This window comes from Lathamus discolor, chromosome 22, assembly GCF_037157495.1.
Source record: "Lathamus discolor isolate bLatDis1 chromosome 22, bLatDis1.hap1, whole genome shotgun sequence".
NCBI lineage: Eukaryota > Metazoa > Chordata > Aves > Psittaciformes > Psittacidae > Lathamus > Lathamus discolor.
Window position 1 is genome coordinate 3,636,432 of NC_088905.1, and position 21,049 is coordinate 3,657,480.

A 21,049-nucleotide genomic window follows, 5' to 3' on the forward strand; every position below is an offset into this window, starting at 1 on the left:
ATGTCAGGCTGAAGTCATTCTTGCATCCTTCCATCCTGAGTGCTTGTCACTGGGAATACTTTCCTGCAACACAAACCCAGTGGGTGAATAACTCCTGGGCCAGAGCAAACACAGACCTATGACTACGGCATCTGCAGCTAGCTTTATTTCTGAACTGAACTCATAGGGCAGGCCTCATGCCAAGAGGTTTTACTCAAAATAGGAGTTTCCACTCTCTGCTGATATTGGGTAGCAAACTGCACTTCCAAACTGGGAGACGTGCTAATATTATCTTCTGAGATGTCCCTGAGCTTTCTCCTAAGCTGTTTTGGTGCACAAATGAAGTGGGTTTGGTGCTATTGTTTTATCAGACCTGAAGATTGAAATGATCTCAACACAAATTAGAGGGTGGCCAGCACAACCAGTGTTTCCAACCCTTTCCTTTTAGTGACCACCATACCTATGTTGGCCAGTGGGATCAGGCAGCGGCGAGGCCAGCAGGGCTCACAGGAGAACATTATTGAAGCAATGTCTTCGACACAGATCACAGAATGATAGATAGCATCATGGAATCATAGAATAGTTTGGGTTGGAAAGGAACTTAAGATCATCCAGTTCCAATCCCTTGCCATAGGCGGGGACGCCTCACACTAGATCACATCACGCAAGGTGCTGCCCAGCCTGGCCTTGAACTCTGCCAGGGATGGCGCATTCACCACTTCTCTGGGCAATCTGTGCCAGCACCTCAGCGCCCTCACAGTAAAGAACTTCTTCCTTATATCCACCCTGAACTTCCCTTGTTTAAGTTTGAACCCATCACCCCTTGTCCTATCACTGCAATCCCCGATTAAGAGATCTTTGTGTCAGAGTTTGGGCACATTCCTCATTCCTCCTTTCTTGAACTGGTGGCAACTCCTCTTCCACCCCCAGACTCCTCCTCACCTCTGCTACAGCTTGGAGATAGGTTCAGATGTACTCCGACAGAAAAGGTAAGATTTAATCCAGTTCTCCTCATGCTCCTCCCAGGTGTGGATGGTGCAGCCTGGGTTAAATCCATCCATCACTCCCTTCTGCATGGTTTTGTGACCGGTTATAGGAGCCCCGCAGACAGCATCTGGGCTGGGCTCTGGGATTAGGACTGTGGATTTTCCTCTAGGATCCAACGTAGGATTTCAAACCTCAGGCTTCATCCATTCCTACTGTAGTCAAGGAGCTGGTACCATGCCTATAGCCAAGCACATGCCAACATACTCTGCTAAGTTATGGCCTAAAACTGTCTTACAGGCACTTACCTTTGCATGTGAGCATAAACGAACACTGCCAACCCTGCTACACCACCAGCCAGACACAGCTTCTCAAAGGAGATTTACAACAAAATTTGCAGGGTTTTGGATTACATCCCCTCCGTTGCTGTGGTTCATAACATGGGTATTTAAAAAATAAACTTGTCATAAATAAAAAGGACCATTTAACATCCAAGTGACAAGTTACAGCAAAACCCAAAATGTACCAATGCCAGGGGCTTTTTCAGTTTATAAAACCTTGTTTCTAAGTTTATATAAAACATCTTGCTGGTTTTGTTGGGTTTTTTTTTAACACTAAAAGAACTCTAGGACCCAATCCAAGGGCCACTGAAATGGATGCAAATACTCCCATTGAATTAAGTGAGTTTAGATCATCAGCATGGGGAGATTTCTCCAGTCAGGATGGGGGACTCTTGCCCTCTTGTGGCTGTTGCTCACTAATAATAAATACCAATAAACCACCAGGAAAAACTGCTTTAGAGCTGGATTAGGAAAGAATCCACCAGCCAGCCTTGCTGTGCTGGGAAGGGTGAAGAATAACAGAGAACAAATGTCTGTTAACATTAGAATGGCTGCACAAAGGCAAAAAGGACAAAAACTGGTTCATGTTTTTTTCCCCACTGCTGCTTCCAGATTTGTGTCTGTGTCACACAGAGGGAGGCTGGAGGAGGATTTTTCAGAGCTGTGCCAATGAGTTCTCCATTGTTCATCAGATTGGAAGACACTGCCCAATAAAACTCAGCACCTTCCATATATATGTTTAATGCAGACCGATTGCCACTAAACCACAATGGTGGGTGCCCCAAGGGGCCTGTGTTGCAGCTGGATTCCTCCCACAGCAGCCTTGGGATTTGCTCAGGGAAGCTCTGAGGGTTTGCTAGACCTTGTCAGTGTTAAGGGGACTGTTCTACTCAGTGATTTTTTAATGGTGGTGAAAGGCAGAGCAGTTGGGTTGCGAAGGACACGGCCTTTGTTGTTGAAATCAACATTGGACTGTGGGAAGAAAGGGGGAAAAAGGATCTGAGCTGAAAAATTTGGAGCCCAGGAGTTTGTTTTGCTTCTGAGAATCTGATTTATTACCCTGGCATAAGAATGAACTGAAGTATATTTAGTTCAATAATGTAGTTTCTTTGTGACAGCTTTTACCAGGAGAACTCCAGGCTGCTTACAGAGGTGGTCAGAATCATGTTTCTGTTTTACAGAAGGTAAACTGAGGCATGAAGCCAGCCCAAAACCAGAAATGGACATAAGCATGGCACCAATTTCAAGCATCTTCAGTACAGGCATCCCCAGCTGAGTTAGAAGAGTAGAGAAGCCTGCTACTCAGTACAGGGAAAGAAGCACTCATAGGCTTGTTGCAGCTTATCCTAGGAGAGAAGCCTTTCCTCCTTGCCCACTTTGGAGGGAACAGGTTTTAAATGGTGATTAAACATGCAGAATCACAAAGGGGCACAAAGGTTTAATTTGAGCTCTAAGTAGCACTTTTGGGGCTGTTTTCCTTATTCTTTCCATTTAGGCAAAGAGACGCAGGCTAAGTTGTTTGTGCAATAATGTGAATGCCAAAGTGTATTCTTTGCACTCCTGGGAATGGAGTACAAAGGGAACCTGATGAGTCCTATGGGCACTTTAAAATCAGTGCGTGTAAAGCAATGCACAACAGAGGAATGGTCCAAAGCCAGATGTGTGGCTGCAACATGGGATGAACTGAAAGGCATCTCCTGCAAGAACTTCCAGAAGACCCTCTGCCACATCATGTTGTTTCCCCTCTAGTTCGGTAGCCACAGCTTGGCATGTTTCTAAAAGCACCTACACTGACGCTAGTGATGGCTTACCTCCCATCTGGATTCAGTCCTGAGGAAGGCACAGCATTTCCTGGGTATCAACTACAGTTTTATCTTCCAATTCATGTGGCTGCCATGAGGAACACATACTCCCTTGCCTGGGTGAGTCATTGCTGTCCACTACAGCAGGTACTGTGGAGATGAGTGAATTCTGGAAGAGGGAAAGTGATGGGTTTAGCAGGGAAAAGATCCATACTCATAGGGATGTCTCTGTCTGTCTGCAGTGCCTAACAGAAAAACCCCAACTGTTCAGAATACTTTGAGCTGATTTCTCCTAGCTGAAGTTCCCAGCACGATTGTTTAGCCAGAGCTGGAGAGAGGGGGGAGATGCTGTAAGCCAGAATCTGATCTCAATTACCAGCCCATGAAATCCATTCTAATCCTTTCCATGCCAAGGATGATCTGTACTTTATAATCTCAGATCCAGACCCAGTGTGGATATGCACATGGAAGGTGTCTCTGCCTGTGGCAGGGGGTTGGGCACTGGATGATCTTTAAGGTCCCTTCCAACACAAATTGTTCCATGATTCTATTAATTAAAGGACAGTTGCCTGCATAGATGCTTTTATAGTCCAAATATGCAGCCTCAGCAGCACATCCTCTAGAAAACACTGATGGTCTTTCATCTTCACCTACTGCCTTCACCAAATGGTAAAGAGACTCAGTATTTCTGCAGTATCACTTATGATAACCTGAATTACCCTGCTGGGAGCCATGGTTGCCCTGTAGTGACCAGGGCATGGCATAGCCCATTATCTGCAATTTAATTGGGTTGGACCTTTGATTTGTGTGTTGATCCAGGTGTCTCGGAACTCAAACCCTGCTCCAGACCTATGCCCAAGCAATAAGAACACAATGAGGCTGGCAAAGCAGCCCTCCAGGGACAGCACTCCTGACCCTGGGAGGCTGCGCACTGCTGGAGGGTGGTAATGACAGCACAACACTGACAGCATCTGCTGCTTCCAAATGCAGCGCAACTTGTGCTGAGACCAGACAGATAACTCAATATTTACACAGGATTTCAACAGTAAAAGAATGTTGTTATTATGCCTTAAAAGCTTTTGGAGGATGAGATCCAAGATGGCACAGCAGGGCTATGGAACAGCCCCAAATTCTGTTTCTTTGTGGTGAATATATCAAAATGAGGCATTCACTTTGTGAGCAGATACTGACCCGTTTATAACACCAAAGCTTCCAGGAGCCCTCCATCCCCAGGCTGCTGAGTGTGCCTTTGACCTTGTGGCTCTGTGAGGCTCCAAGAGATGAGGCCAAGGAGCCAGGGTCAGGCTCGGCCCAGGAGTCAGCCCTTAGTGCTGTAGCAGCTGCTTTACCTGTGCTCTGCAGCCCAGCGCTAGGCTGGGATCAGTAGATGGACTCAGCTCCTGGTTCTGCCACAGGATTCCTGCGTAACCTGGGATGTGTCACAGCATCTCCCTGAGCCTCTGTTCTCCAGCTTTAAAATGGGGAGTGTCATAGGCACCTCCTTTATCTATCTTTGGTATTAATGCTCTGCACAGTTGTGTTTGCCTCAGATAATGCAGAGCCCCAGTTTTGGCTGGATCCTCCACCACCACCACTGTGTCATAGCCGTAACAGCATGAATTCATAATGAGCAAGTTGTGGTTCTTCTACACAAAATCTGCGCTAGATGGTGATGTATGACAGACCTTTGGCATCTGCCATGCAGCTGCTGTTCTTCTGGCAAGCGTCTTTACAGACTTAAAGAGACAAAAAAACAACTGAAGTGTTTCAATCAACAGCCAAAGTGATGGGAAGCAACTCAGCAGCCAGGATACCCCTCTCTTTACTTGGCTCTGCAGGGGAGAGGGTTGGTGATATCTGGGGCAAGGCACTCTGTGGTTGCCATTCCTATGGGTCCTCAAGTGCAAGTTCCTCATGGCAAGGAGGACTCTTTCTGAATGTAGACTTCACACTGGCAAATGGGACAGTGGTTCTCAAAGTGCAGCCATCACAGTAACTAAGCCCAGCAGCCTCCCCCTCTCTCTGAGAAGCTGAAGAGGTTCATTGCAGCCCTGCTCTGCTCATCAGCTGTGTTTGTCCCCTGGCTTTTCTTTCCCCATCCCTCTCCACTAGAATTTTAATCAGCAGCTGAACAGAAGGTGCCATTTCCATAGCTACAGAAGAGGCATCGACAGCGAGAGGTGATGGAGAGGCTTTTACCCAGATGCAGTCATCATTAACATTCACCATCATAACCTCGCCTGCAAACACAGCCCTACTATGGCAGCAAGATGCTTGGGCTGTAAATCCTTGCCCAGGCTCATCTTTCATCACAGGGAACAATACCTTCTGGGGTCACATTTCTAATCTGCCTATGAATCATCTTTATACATGGCAATGTTTACATATAAGCAGAGACCACTTTAAACCACTGGCTACACCAGTGGTTCCCTTGGTTCAGGCACGGGTGGACAATAGTAAGTGCCCTTTCTGAGGTGTTATTCGTACACACAGACATACACAGTGGCTACCATCTGCATCTTGCTCCCTCCGTTGGACTGGTTTATGCCTCTTGAAACAACACTGTTTAACAAAAACAGCCTCTGTTTCTGGTTTGCCCCACTGAGTATTCTGGGATGCTGGGTAGGACCTTGCCTCTCCATTGTTACTGTGAAGCTTGTGTTTTCCTGGTCTTAAACCTTCTGTATGTTCTACTCAAAAGCCTAAACTAGAAATATTCCCTCACTCCAGGATATTCACAAAACCCAATACATTGTTCAAGAGGAAAAACACCTTGTCATGCCATGGGTTTCCTCCATGGAGCATGACCCAAACCCATTAGGATTTGTGTCTCATCTCAGGTACAAAACCTCAGAGGCTGTGTGGCATCTGGGTGGGCAACCTCTGGCATTAGGTTGGGGGTCTCTCTGCAGCACTGTTGCAGTGGAAATCTGCCCTGCAGAGCTCCAGCCTTGTCTATTTAGGTATTTCTACCCAAGCTTCCCACACAGCAGCGCAGGGTGAGGAACCGGATGAGTGAAACTGCATTTAAACGTGAGGGAGGGAACGTGAGTAGGAGAAAATAACCCTTTGAGTAATTTATGAGGCACATTTATTGCTGTTATTTATAGCTCTCAGTGGGGGATTCGCATTGTTCTCCACCATCTGACATTATTTGGCAGTTGAGCAGTGCCTGCAAAACAAAAATACCCTAAATCCCCTAAAAAGCCCCTCCTCCAATGCCACATTTTTGATTAATACTCTTGAAAGCTCTTAGTGTCAGTAAGTCCTCACACTGTCCCCTCTCTCCTCGAACGACTTCTAGCTTAAAGGCACAAGGGCTTGATTAAAACTCTCATCATAGTAAATCAATGGTAGCTCAGGAAAAAGAGGTCCTTTCTCTCCCTCCTTCCAGAGAAAGTTTCCTCACTTGTGCTTTTCTGGCACTTGATTTTGCATGCTTGCAAAACCACTACATCAATGCCATCAGTAAAGCACTCACTGGGGGTGCTTAGTCCTCACCATGGCAAGCTGAAAGCACGCTTTTTTATGCATGTGCCTTCGATGTTATTTTTGGAGAGATTAATGAGTTCAGGTGCAGTAAAAACTGTATTGCAAACAAATTCCTCCTTAGCATACTGGAAGGATAAAGAGTGACATCTGCATGAACACAACCTCAGCAATACTCACAAATGAGGCTAAGTGATGGCACCATTGCTGTGGCTGTTTGGGATCTTGAGTGACCTTGACAGTTAGGAGCTGTTAATCCTAGCATTTACCTTGGCTGAGGCAGTAGACACATCTGGAGAAGAAGAGGAGAAACCTTCCAGCCCCAGTTATGTCTCTACACGGGTACAATATGTGTACCTAATTATAGGAGTAAGGTTCATAGGAGGCTGGAAAGTTGGAGGCTGATTCCTCCAAGCCTCCATGCTAGCAGAGTCAGGAAGGGCACATTTCCTTGCCCGATATCCTATGAGAGACAGAGGTTTTTCACTGTTCCTTAAAACAGAAAACCTCAGGAGGCTTCAAGCTGACTCTTGGTCACAGTGCAGCCCCCTGAGCCTCTGTAGGGTCTTTCCTGCACTAAATCAGTGCGGCTGCTGTGAGTTTCCTAAAGGAAAGGACAACATTCAAGTGGCTTAAAGCAAAAATGTGGGATGGTATTTCAGGACAGAATTAGCCCAGAGCCCGGGAAACCTTGGTCCTATCAGCAGACAAGCTTTCAAGAGGGTAGGAGAGCAAAGGGGAGCAAACCACAGGGTCTTCTGTAGAGCTTTGTCCAACCCACAGCTAATTTAGGTCTCAGCACCAAAATATCCGTCTGGGCTGAGTCCTGTGGGGCTTCACATTTCTAAGAGGTACTATGAAACAGCCCAGGACGGCAGGCCACATGAAACCTCATGATGTGTCTGCTCTTTACAGTATCGCACAAAGCAAGCTGTTCCTGTGAATTGCCAGAATTTGGAGCCAGGAGCCTGAGTGTAGCTGATGAGCTCTGACATTTGAATGTCACATAGTCCCAGTCCAACCTCCAGTTGCTGCTTGACCTGGCAACTGGCTTCCCCTCCCTGTCCCAGAAACACAACGCTCCACCAAGGTGACATCCACCTCCAAACCTCTCTACCTCTGCCTATGTTTGCCTTTGTCCTAGAGGACGAAGCAGCTACAAAGAGATGCATAAATAGAAGAGGACCTTTTCCTGCTTTGTTGATGTCATTAAGTGAAAGAGATAGAGAAGTTTTCATCATGCTTTGACTATCTTGTCACCAAAGTCTAGATAATCTTTAAGGTCACTTCCAACCCAACCCATTCTGGAATTCTAGGACTCTGAAGGGGCTATGGAAAAACCACTTGTAAAACTACGGCTTTGCTGTGGAATTTTGTCTGTGAATTCAAAAATGCAGTGCAAAGCAGATGAATCCTTACACTTACAGTCAGTTTTGATTGGGAAAAAAAAGAGTCTGTCAGTTGCATAGGAACCAGCAACCTATCAAATGCAGGATAAAGCAAGATGTGGCAGGTTTTGGTGTTGGAAAGCGAAATAGAGATCGAAATGCCAAGGCCTGTGTACCTTGGATTTAAGTAGGTCCACATCTGTTTGTGTGGGAAGTAATGTGAACAGGAGGAAGAAACAGCCCCAAGAAACAAATAGAAATGGAGCTTAAACACGTGTATCTGGTGCCCCCCTGTGGAAACGAGCAGTTATTTTCTAGGTTAGAGAGGAAAAGTCATTGGGGGGTTTGTACTTCACTTTGTTACTATTTTCTCAACAAGACATAAGTGAGAAAACTAATACGATAAACCAAACGATTGTTCCGCCTTCCACCAACAGCTTCTTATGCAGGGAATGGCTGCACAAAGCCAAAAGCGTTATTAACTACAGGGGCAGGAGATGGCACAGAAGGAAGAGAAGCATTTCAGAGGAAGAAAACCCCTGCCATTGGTTCAAATCTTCCTTACCACTGCTCGCGGACATCAGACTTCTGTGAAGAAAAGCCAAAATCTGTTTTAAAAAAGAATATTTAAGTGTTTTTTCCCTATAACTAAATTGATAGATAATGTTTATGGCTTGTTCTGTATTTCATCATAGAACGGTGTGTTGTTAGGCTTAAACTGTAACAGAATACACTCAGATGATTCATCTCTTTTTAACATTGAAATACTACCCAATATATTCATATAAAAGGATATATGTGTACATCATCTCTCTGTCACAGTAATCATAAGCCCTTTGCATGTTCTACATTTATTACATCCTACATCATTCTTTAGATGATCCATGCGCCTCCAGGGAGTTTTGTCATCTTCATTTCTACATGTCCTGCTGCCACCTCATGGCAGTGAGCTCAACCTTCACCTTCCCTGCTAAAACTGGGGGGGGAAACTGGTCCTGAAGTTGCTATCCATATACAGCAAGAAGCTAAAAGCACTAAATGCTTTAATTTTTAGTCATAAACATCTTGGGAAATTTAGGTTAATTAAAATTAGCATTAGTTGGTAGGATTTTTGTCCTGCACAAGCAATCTGGAGTCATATACAGTATCTTAGGGGCATGATACCATGTTCCCAGTCCATGAAAAGTGCCAGTTATGGTAACCCACAGCAAAGATTACCCAGCAGTGCAACGTTTTGAAGTGCAAAGCAACCAGGTCCCTATTGCCAAAGAGCCTGGGGGGTATACACTCAGACACCCTCAAATTACTGTGATGGAAGGTATTCAAGCTGCAAAAAACACTGAATTTAACTGGTAGAACAGTGCAAATTAACTCTGTCTGCTGCAGAACCAGTTGGGTAGGAGAGAAGCATATATATATATATTTATATAAATACACAATGTAGATATAGCTATGAATGAGACCTAGGTCAGAGAAGCCTTGGCTTTGAAAATGCTGCACTAGGTCGCAGCATACACTGAAGCAGGCCAGCTGATGCAAGGACCAGTGACAATTATTGCTCCCAACACCCTGCCACTAAGGAATAAATCAAGCCACACTCTCCTCAGCTCTGATAACCCACCTCTCCTCATGAGCTGACAGCCAGTGTTCCAGGTCACTGAGCCAAATTCATTGTCTACTTTTTCTTTCTTCTCCTTTTAGCCACTAATTTTGCATCAATGCTAGGATCAGATGGCTCTACATTGAGTTTTACACATGTGGCTGCAGACCAGTCCATGGGATGCCTGCAGAGAACCAAATAAGCATATACTTTAAGAGCCATGAGCTAGGCCTCATTGCTGCCAGTATAAGGAATTACCTGGATTAATGTGTTGACAAAATACAGCTACACCTGTGCTCTTCTGCAGCAGCAAACCAGCACTGCACCACTGACCTGAGCATCTTCCTGAGATTTCTCACTGCTTGGCTCCTCAGTACACATTAGGTTTAGATCTGGCTGTTGATGACTTCTTCCTGACCTCAAAAGGTTCTCTACGCTTCAGTTGATACTTTTTGGCCTGTTCCAACATGGATCAGGTTCACTGAGTCCCTGGAATTTATTTCCTGGGGAAGAGGATTCATCCTTTCCAATCGAGGAGCTGGAGGAAGAAATAATGATAAAATAAAAACAAATGGAGGCTCTGCAGATGTGTGTTAACTAAACGCCAGTGCTTTAGGCTGAATGGATCTTTCACTGGGATATTATTGTTGGGACAAGCTAATAAATCTTATTCACAACTTCCTACCAACCCTGTGCTTTGAGATTTCATTGTATATATGCTAATATCTAATTTAAGCTGCCAATAGCCAAGTAACTGCACATGTGGTGACAAAGTGAGGATCCCCACATTAACCTTAAGTCTTTTTATTAGTGGATGACCATTGCCCCTTCTCAACAGGTAAAAGGAAACCCTCTTAAAACTTCCCACTGGATAGGGATACCAGGTTGAAAGCTAATTGCATTTCCCAGAGCACTTCAACACTTGGTTTTGTTCAGAGGAGGAACAAGAGCAAAGCATCACTGCAAAGTGCATTGCAAACTCCAGCTGTGCTCGGATATGGGGGAAGAACACCGAGAGGGTGGATGTAGGGATGCAACAACCAACAGTCTGAGCTGCTGGGAGTGATGCTGGCTCTTTCTAAGCCCTCCCACGATCCACTGCCATCTCACAGCATCCCTGCAACACAGTAAAACCCAAGCACCACCAGTTTCACTGGCAGTATTCCAGCCAGCTCTAACACTCCCCATACAGTTATCTGTGTGTGGCTTCTATTTACAGCTGCACTTTCTCTTTCCTCCTCCATCACTTTTAGGAGGGTCCAAGTAGAAACACATTGGAGGGCTGAGGGCTATGCCAACAGTTTTAGCTTCATTTGCTGGCATTTCATCAGTGATCTCTGCAATGCAGAGGCAAATGTCTCTGCTTTGCCAAACACGGTTTTAAACAGACAACTGCCCTGAGAAGAGGCTCCCTTTTCTCTAAAGGAAATTACACTGCAGACCACTGGTTCCTCTTTACCATCTTCCAAGGAACTCTGGGACCTTATCTTCACATTTGCTGCTGTACATCTCACTCCTACACAGGACCATTCACAGCTCAGTCAAGGTACACAGTTACACAGAACACGTATCGCCTTGAGACACAGATGCACCTAAGTGAAACAACAACATTTTGTCTTTATTAGGAGTTCCCATGGTAATATAACACAGAGTTCTTAAGGAATAAAACACAAGACTTGGGGTTGGGGTGGTTGGTTTGTTTTTTTTTGCCATTGAGACAATGGTCAAATATCAGTACTTCTTTTTGTCTACACACATGATCAGCTTTAGCACTTACAGCTCCTCCACTCATGGTTCACAATCACAAATCCAAGGGTTAAATCCAGCTAGTATTAAATCCTACTTTTTCTTTACTTTTAGAGCTTCAAGTCACTGCGGTTAATTACTTAAGTCATCATCTTTTCTTTTTCTTTAAGCATTTACATATGACATTCATTAAACAGACACAAAGCAGACGAGCTCTCACAGGAAAAAACATGCTTAACACAGCCTGCAAAATATCTTTTTTTTTTGTGATTTTTTTTCCTCTTTTTGAAGAACAAATTCAAACTAAAAACTCATCATGAGGCAGTGAAGGAAAACCAAAACCAAGGAAGACTTAAGTGAATACTGAAGAGCCGCAAGTGTTTCGTAGAATTCAAACGGATCTGCAATCCTTTTCCTCCCCAACTTGTTCCAATTTGATTTTAACATACAGGTGAAAACTAAAATGAAATAGCTGCAATATATATTACGTTCATGGATTACTTTAACAAACAAAGTGCAAACTCTTTTATGCAAAACTAAAAGACCCAGGAGTGAAACCTAAATGCAAAATACATGGATGAATATGGCGTTGGTTTTCCTAACTTTTGTGTTCAGCGGGGCCTGAAGGAATTAGGTGCTGAAGCTGGGAGGGTTTGGGTACCTAAATAGCTTCCAGATCCTTTGCAAATCCCAGCATTGATACTTCGTAACAACGAATTTGGTACTTGTTTCTTAAAAGCCTTCATATACATAGTTTTTTCCCTAAAAGAACCTGTAAACACCATTTAAGAAAATACAACTATGGAAAAACAAGGTCAGCGTACGTGGCCAAGTACAGACAGAAGAGAAAGCAGAAGATGCAGCCAAGTGCAAGGGCAGACAGACAGTGGAGGTAATGCTGTGTTAGCTGTGGGTGGAAAAGCTCTCTGTGCTGAGACAGGCCAAGTCCTTGGGACTGCTGAGCCCTCCAGCTAAGTTTAAGTGGGAATCTAACGGTGCAGATTTATTCTCCATGTCCTGAAAATAATAAGCCTTCAATACTAGGGCTAAAAGACCTGCAATCCCAGAAGACAGCTAAATGCCTGATCATGCTGACTGCCACACGAACTGGGGCTCCTAAATTCGCTTAACGACTACTCATGGCCTCTGGTTTCTCAGATCCAAGGCAGCAGGCATCTGAGGAAGGGTGGGAACCACCAGGCCTTCTCATGAGTATTTGCACGAAGGCAGATTCCTAAAGGAATGAGCGACTGTGAAATTCGTACCATGTACGAGAGATTCTCAGCTGCTGTTGACCCATCGAGACTCCCAGTTACAACAGCTGGGCATCTGGACTCGAACTGAATTGCCACAGATGCTCGGGCACACACTCAACTGACTGGGTTTGAATAACCACTCGTCAGTGGCCAGGAAGGGGGAATGTGGCTGCTACAGAAACCTTGCAAGCAACGTTGCTCTTTGCCCATGCTTATTGATTTCCATCTATCTCCAGGAACAGAAGACAAACTAACTGCTAAAAGCTTCTCAAGAGACCCCATCTTAGTTCCTCAGCTGGTGTCCAGCCCCTCTGCACCAGCTCAAGACCTAGTACACTAAAGTGAAGATCATAGCTTATGAACCTGCTCTGCGCCCTCCTGTTGCAGCTAAGTGGCAAGCGTTGGCTGGAATGATGCAACCTAGGAATACCTGAAGTACCAGGGTGGCAGTGACACTGGTGGGAGTCTGTAACTTGAATGAGGTTCAGGAAGGACCGGGAAGAACAGGGGAATCCCCAGTTCTTAGATAAGGCTTCGTAAACACAATGAAACAAACATATTAAAAACACACACACAAACATAAAAACCAACCCAAATGTTTCCTCAAGGACCTGATTTGCAGCAAAATCCAGAAGGAAAAAAAAGAAAGAGAAGAAAAATAAACCAAGAGAACCAAAGTCCCCAAGGATTCTAGCTCACCCGATGGCTGGGTGCGATGTGCTCTGTCAATTCCTAGCGCTGGGTCCTGCTTCTCTCTGGGCAGCAGACAGCAACCTCAAAGGTGGTGGTGGGGAATGGTTACAGACAGGCTGGGATTCATGTCCCTCCGTGTTTGCCTAGCTATTCTGCTGGAACACAGAACCCTACAGAATATCCAGTTTAACACCCTTAAACTACTCTTCTGCTTGACATTAAAAAAAATAAAATAAAATAAAAAAATGCTTTAACATTTATTATTGATTTATTCCTTTTTTTTTTTTTTGTGTGTGTCTTAAAGGCAGCTCCCGGGAAATTCACTTTATCCTTCCTTTATTAAAAGAAAGATGCTGAATGGGACAGAGGCCACGTATCTCAAACATCCTCTTTTACATTTACTTTTGCATGTCAGAGGTGTCAAAAGAGGGTTTATTCCTTTAAATGTGTAGGGGCTGAAGGGGGAAGTGAGAGGGGTTGGTGAAGATGAGGAGGGAATCTGAGGGGACTGAAACAGGTGCCTTACTTCAGCCCCCCCTCACTGGTTGCCCGCAGTAACCGTCACAGGCTCTAAAAGAATCAAGAAGGGTGTCGAGGTGCCCCCGGCCCCGGTGCGCTGTGTGGGCGCAGAGGGCTCGCTCCTTAGCCCAAGCTGGTGATGTTGGCACGTCCACCCGGTGGTGCCACGATGCGCTGGGTCGTGCGGCGTGGGATGTTGTCATCGATCTGTGCCCCTGCAGCAGAGAGAAGCAAAGTCAGGTCCCCCCCAAGGCCACTGGGAGCTTGAAAGGAGTGAGCTGCATGACAAGGGAGTTGGAACAGCACTCTGCTTTGCTGGAACCCACTGAGACTTCTTAGGCCAGGCTCCAACTGTGTCCTTCCTTTGGAGTAAAAGCCCTAACTGGCCTTCAGTGCCTTCACTGATCTCATTAATGTAGATCAGTATCCTAAAGGCAGGTCCCAGGAGGATGGTGCCAGACTCTTTCCAGTGGTGCCCAGCAACAGGACAAGGAGATACGGCCATAAACTAAATGACAAGAAGTTTCACCTCAACATGAGGAAGAGCTTCTTCACGTTGAAAGTGGCTCTGCTGAACTTCGTGCCATCTGCCCAGTTGAGAATGCTATGGGGTACTCAGCATTCATGCCACAGTATGAAAATAAGGAGGACTTTATGACAGAGCTCCTACACTGCTCTTCTTCCTTCCCAGACCTAGAAGTGTTCAAGGCCAGGCTAGACAGGGTCTTGGAGCAACCTACTCTAGTGGAAGGTGTCCCTGCCCATGGCAGGGGATTGGAACTTGATGAGCTTTAAAGTCCCTTCAAACCCAAACCATTCTAGTGTTCTACAATAAAAGGATGACCTCCAAGCTAAAACCACCCCACAGTCTCTCTCACTGCCTTCCAGAATTAACGTAGAGTATGGACACATTTCAAAACAATGCATATTTTAAGCCTGTAAAAGTATGTACCAGACAAGCTGAATCCAGACTGGTGCAGGTTCCTCACGGGTGGGGCCTGCTGTTTGGCAGGAGATGTCTTGGCTGAAGACGCTGGTGTGACGGTCTTCGGTGTCACCGACACTTCGCAGACGGGTCCATCGTAGAGGCCTCGAGGCACCCCCCGCAGCTCAGCCAGCTGCAAAACACAGGGTCAAACCAGAACTAAACAGCTGGCCAGATGTTGCTATGACAAAGACACACATGTCAAGATTTGTCTTTGGTAAGAGGATTTGAAAGAAAACATCATCTCCGTGCTGATCCTCGGGCGGTAGCTGGTCTCTGAAGCAGCATGGGTAAAAGGAAAGGTGCTCTGGAGTCCTGTGGCTCCAGCTAGTTAACTGGTGTGAGCGGCCTACAGAAGAAAGCCAGACTGTCCCCTGCTTAGCAAGTTCTGTCCTTTAATGACATCAACCTACCTGCTGTTGTATTAAAGGCTCCTGACAACTCTAAAACACAGCTTATTCCCAAAAACCCAAACAATGCTGAGACAGATACAAGTCTGCAGAAAGGAGGCAGGCCACCTTCACACCACCGGCCAGGGAGCTTTAGATTGGGTTTAATGCAATTATTCCAGTTGAGATGCTGCCCAGTTGGATTTATAGGTCAGACACATATTTCTGTGGGAGACCAGAACACAACAGAACCCACACATCTGTTCTCTGCAGAGCTAAGTTAGCTGAGGTTGTAATTTGGATAACTTGCCATTTCTTCAACAGAACAACTCAGGAAAGATCGCTTGCAAGGAATGCGAAGATCACCTGTGGCCAGAGGAACTAACACAGCTCTGCTTTTGTCCAAGAGAGGGTAACACTTCTAACATCAAAACACTTTTCTCCTCAGAAATCTGCCTTCATCCAGAAATAACCTTCCTCCATTCTTAGCAACTAAGCTGCAGCTGAGTTCAGTGTCATCTCCTCTGCCAGTTTTTACCAAGTAAAGGCATCTCAAAAGGCAGTTTCTGTTGTGAATGGGTGTATTTTACAAAAACACTTTCCCATCCATTTTAAACTCTTAAAAATAGACTATTCTCACTTTTAATCAGGCAGTAGGCTGTGCCTGTGACTCACCAGTCACCAGACAAGAGCATCTGATCCTATCTGACAGAAGGGAAAGCAGCATAATGTATCTGTAACAATAACTTAGAATCCTAAATTGTTGCTGAAAGGTTTGGTAGATAAATGCCATCAATAACTTCTCTTGGTACTCCTGTGACAGAGGAAGCCTGATGGGTTACTTGCAGACTGACTCCTGTCCAAACTGGACAGTTCCTAGCACATGCTCTCTCGAGGGGTCCCAGACAGAGAAGATTTAAAAGAGCAGAAAAATACAGTTTGCAGAAAACTCAAGCTCAAGCCAAAGCATATTCCTGTAATGACTCAAGTGAATAGCAAAAATGAAAGAGGAATGAGATAAATATGGCCCCTATCCAGGGAACATTTTCTGTTGCAGAAGTGTGTGCCTGTGAGCCAGGGGACAGCATCTGTTTTCCACCCACTTTAACTCAGGAGTTGCAGTGAGACAACAAATGTGCATCCAACCATTTACACTCACCCTGCTCCTCGCTTTGATGCGCTTGTAAACGAAGTCAGGGAATGGTTTCCTGGGGATATACCGCCCAGATCCCTCGGTGACATGGAGATTCCCATCCTCCAGCACAATCTTCCCCTGGCTGATAACCACCAGGGGAGACCCACGGCATTCCATGCCTTCAAAGATATTGTACTCCAGAGACTAGAACAAAAAGACAACATGAGGCAAACATACTCGTGCCACCAAAGCCTGCTGTGCTTGAATTAACAGTCACCAGTACTGCTAATGGCCAAAAGGTGAAGGACAGATAGAAGCAAACCCAACTGCATTTACCTGAGCTGTGTGTGCTGTGGTTTAATAGAAAGGCTGGTCCTTATTATAAGTCTACATTGATTAAGGATTCACTCATGCACAATTTCCATTTCAACAAGATTCATGAATAGGAAATACAGCTCCAAATGAGAGTATCTCAAAGCCTACCTCTTTAAACGCATTTAGGCACCTATCTCTTCTGAATTGACGGGGGTTTTGGAATCAAGTTTTATCTAAGTTTCATACTAAAAACAATCATTTTGAAAAGCTGTATTTCACACCAGTGTTTTCATCAATGGGTCAGGGACCATCAGGACAATCTTGTTTTACTCTAATGGGATTGCACATCCCCAACTAACAGGATTGGAAACATTACACCAAGGAAAGAAACAAGTTTCAAAGGAATCACTGGTAAATGGTCCCACCCTTGAAGCCTCCTGCATTGAGATGCATTACAATCACATTAACTGGGGACTGCTACTGTAGTGGCCATCTTGGAGGCAAATCCAGGCCTTTTTTCTGAGTTAATGATGGAGTTTGCTCTTGGAGTGTGTTGTAAGTACAGGGAGGGGTGACTGCAGATTTACAGTTAGCTAGAATGGTGGTTAAACCGACGCTGAACCGGGTCCAGTCTGCAAAACGTTGTGGCAAAGGAGGAGGCTTGGTCAGAAGGTTACGTATTAGGCTGGTGCCAAGAATAACACTATCTTCCTCTCTAGCTCCTAATGTTCCCTTGCCAGGCAGTGGCAAGAGCAGTGTGAATTCTTGGAAAATATCTGTATGTTGCTCTAGCATTTAAAAAAGGAATAATCATCTGATGCCACATAATCACTACGTTTCCTTGTGTTGCAGCAACCGCTCTGCCTGGCTTTCAAAGGGGCTTTTGTTTTATACTTGACCAAACTAGGATGCCTTGACTCTAAAGGCATCACTTGCACCCATTTCTCCTCTAACACAAGGCACACGTGCAGTGTGAGACATGAAAAAATACCCCAGCAGGTGTTACACCAGGTATAACACATGATGCAATGACAGGAGAAGAGGTTAGAGCTGGATGTGGAAGGTAAAAATGCTATTTCCTAGACAGCCCTTCAAGCCCTAACCAAACCACCTGAAAATGAGAGCTCTTCATCCTCCATAGTCTTGGCACAACTGAAAATGCGGCCTTCGGCAATAGCTCATTGAGTGCTAAGGCCTCTTACATGGTGCAAGAGATTCAGTGGGATCTGCAGTCCTTAGTGTATAAAGTATTCCTGAATGGCTGTTCTACTGCGGAGATGGTTCTCCTTCAATCTAGCCCAGATCTAGGGCAAAACCTGATTGTACCGGAGCTTATCTCTCTGAGTTATGTGTTAGCAAACTTCAAGACTCTAATTCATTTCCTAATTTATTCAATGGCAATGACTTTCAAATACTCCAACCAGCAAGCTACTTTCGTCTCTTTCTGAGCCATTCATAAGCACAAACCCAGGTTCAGACCACTAAATTTGGCACCTACCAGCAGCATGTCTCTGGGCCCCCTCCTCTAATCCATTCTTCTCCAGACTGGAGGTGTGATAAGTCTAGAAGCACCTCTAAGGTGATTGAAGTGACCAGACTTCTGAGTCTGGATGCATCTGTCAGAGGTCTAAGCATAGGCAGGATAAATCCAGGCCATCTGTGACCAATTCTGACACCAAATTAAGTCACAGGGAAGTGAACCAAACCTTTAAAAACATTTCTTTGTGCCTGCGCCCAGGGATTCAAGTGTGGAAAGAAATTTTGCTCCTTCAGCTCCAGAGTGAATGAAAGCATTCATGGAAAAAAGGAGGGTTTTTCCAGGGAAACATTCCATAGGTTCATCGCCAGCAGTGAAACAGATCGTCAACAAATGCAAACAGTGGCTGCTTTCTCCGAGACAGTGCTCAAATGTCACAGGGAGACTCCAACCAGCCATGGACACTGAGACCATGCTGCAGCTTCCCACAGGGTGAGACAGCTTTTCTGTTGTAGGAGCTGGGTGTAAGATACAGGACATGTAGCTGTGGGACACAAGCAAACAGTGCCTCTAACAGTGCCACCACACAGCCACACAAGAAACAAGGGGAAGGTCTGGTCAGTCTGGGTTCTGCCTTGTGCCTCCCTGTGCCAACTAACATTGGGATGATTGGCAGTAAAATCATGTTGAGGTATGCCTGCACATACATGTGCCAGATCATGGTGCAAATCCACTCAGACTCAATGAGCTGGATGAGATCTCCCAGGAAGGTGCCCACAAGCTGACAAGCTTTGCTGGGCCCAACTAGAAAAGGGGCAGCTCACAATTCTCACTACTAGCCAGCCAGGTCATAAATGGCTCATCATGATAAGAGGTCTTTTGATACTTTAAAGAGCTTTCTGTGTGCTCAGATCCAAGCATTCAAAGCTCAGAAAGAGCAGACTATCTCTTTGCTCTGAGGGGAATCTCTTGGTATTCATGTGACTTCAGACTGGGACTCACATCATTTTCCCCTCTGCTCACACAACTGAGCCCTGCTGGGTTTAAGACCAGGCAGGGCTTGAGGCATCGAGAAAACAAAGCCCCGAGTTGTCATGAGCTCTAGTTCTTGGCAGCACAGTCTGGCACTGAAGGAAAAGAGGAGGAAATGAGCAGCAGAGCTCACATAGTAGAAAATATCCTTACTATGTTATGAGTCTTGGCAGAGATTGTCTTGACACTGTCGGGATCCCAGATAACCAGATCAGCATCCGAGCCCACTGCAATACGGCCCTTCCGTGGGTACAGGTTAAAGATTTTAGCTGCATTTGTGCTGGTCACAGCAACAAATTGGTTCTCATCCATCTTGCCAGTCACCTGGACAAAGACAAAAGGAGTCACTGCATTAGCCAGGTGGGGATCACTCCAAAGAGCAAGTAACTCACCACACAACAGATTACAAATAATATTTATAGGGGCAAAAACCTTGAGAGAAGGACCATAACATCAGGGGTGAGATAACAATACACTTATGCGGCTCTTTCAGTTCTGAATGTCTAGTTGCAGCCTAAGTCTATGACACATGTGACATACCACAGCCTTATCCCAGATGATGGACATCCTCTCTTCAGTTCCATTGGTTCCTTCAGGGATCAGGGCGAAGTTGTCCTTCCCAACAGCTTTCTGAGCAGTGTTGAAGGTGCAGTGGGCACTGCCAGTAACTTGGAGGTCTCCACTGGAGAAGACAATGACAGGGATTTAAGATATGTTATTGTCACAGGTTTACTCCTGAAGGTAAAACAGCTTTCTGCTTGCTAGCAACAACAGCTATTATTTTTATTGCCCGCTTGCCTCATGATGAAGCACACGTGTGAACACAAAGAGCTCTACTCACCAGGACAGTAGTGAGTTGAGAAAATCAGGAGTGGTCGGGTCAGGACTCAGTGGTGGGGAGGTAACAAAAGCTGCTGCCTTAGCCCAATTCTTGCTCCAGTAATGAGATCCATCGGTACCCAAGCTGGCTGTGATGGGCTCTCCATACACCACAGTGCCTACAGGACAAGGAATACAGACAAATCCACTGTGAGCACCAGGCACTGTGCATCTCCAGCCTGGCTTCCAGGCTTAAAGCATGCTTCTGAAAAAGGACAAGTTGGGTAAGTTATGCCACCACCACACGCTGCAGGGTTTCTTGGTACTTCCTCTTAAGTATGTGATCACAGAGACACGAATTTGGACTGAATTCAGTGATGACAGATGATGAGACGTGATTAAACTCCTAGGATGTTCAGTGCTCCTCAGAAACTGTGTTATGTTACTGGGGGGCTGCTCTCATGAGCATCTAGAGACCTCTAAAGACACACTGAGCATTGAGCAAAAATCAGTCCCTCAGACTAAGTATCCAAACAACTAAATACCTAAGTTAATCATAAATACACCATTACTGCTAAGAGCCTGGAGCAGCAAAACATGCACAGTGCCTTTACACAACTGCTGAGGTTGGCACTGATGAACTGTGCTTGACATGGTAACTGCAAAGATCCATTGTACTGTACCCTGAGCCAAGAACCTTGTGAAACAGGCTAAAGGGAACTGTAAGTGTGAGGAGATCCAGCCTGATTTACAAGGGATGTGGAAGAAAAAGAATGAAAGAAGTACTTTTATACATGTGTATGCTTTAAAGCTCTAACAAGGCTGGGTTTCTTGGAGCAAGCTCTGTGCACAGATCAGATAAGACAAAACTATCAGGGAAGCTTCCTGCCTACAGACAAAACTCATCAGAGAGGAAGCATCAGGGAAACTGAGTGATTCCCCTAAGGGTACTTGTGTATCTGTGTCAGAACTAGGAAATGAAATTGGATCTTCTGACTCCCTCTCCAGTGCACTAACCACCAGTGCATCCTTCCTCTTCATTAACATTTTTGGAACCACATGAAGGAACAGCCACGATACTTTGCAAGCTGGATTGCACC

At 45.3% G+C, this 21,049-nt stretch overlaps 1 protein-coding gene across 2 annotated transcripts in view; it reads right to left on the bottom strand.

The window, feature by feature from the left end:
- Positions 1-11,180: 11,180 nt before the first annotated feature.
- DPYSL2 (dihydropyrimidinase like 2) overlaps positions 11,181-21,049 on the bottom strand; it is a 49,440-nt gene continuing 39,571 nt past the window's right edge. For both annotated transcript variants that reach the window (XM_065659070.1, XM_065659069.1), the window contains 6 exons: positions 19,972-20,128; positions 19,671-19,812; positions 19,284-19,454; positions 16,331-16,510; positions 14,750-14,915; positions 11,181-14,012 (listed from right to left, as the gene is read on the bottom strand). In XM_065659070.1, coding sequence (XP_065515142.1) covers positions 13,921-14,012; positions 14,750-14,915; positions 16,331-16,510; positions 19,284-19,454; positions 19,671-19,812; positions 19,972-20,128 — 908 coding nt within the window. In that variant the 3' untranslated portion in view covers positions 11,181-13,920. The remainder of the gene's footprint in view (positions 14,013-14,749; positions 14,916-16,330; positions 16,511-19,283; positions 19,455-19,670; positions 19,813-19,971; positions 20,129-21,049) is intronic.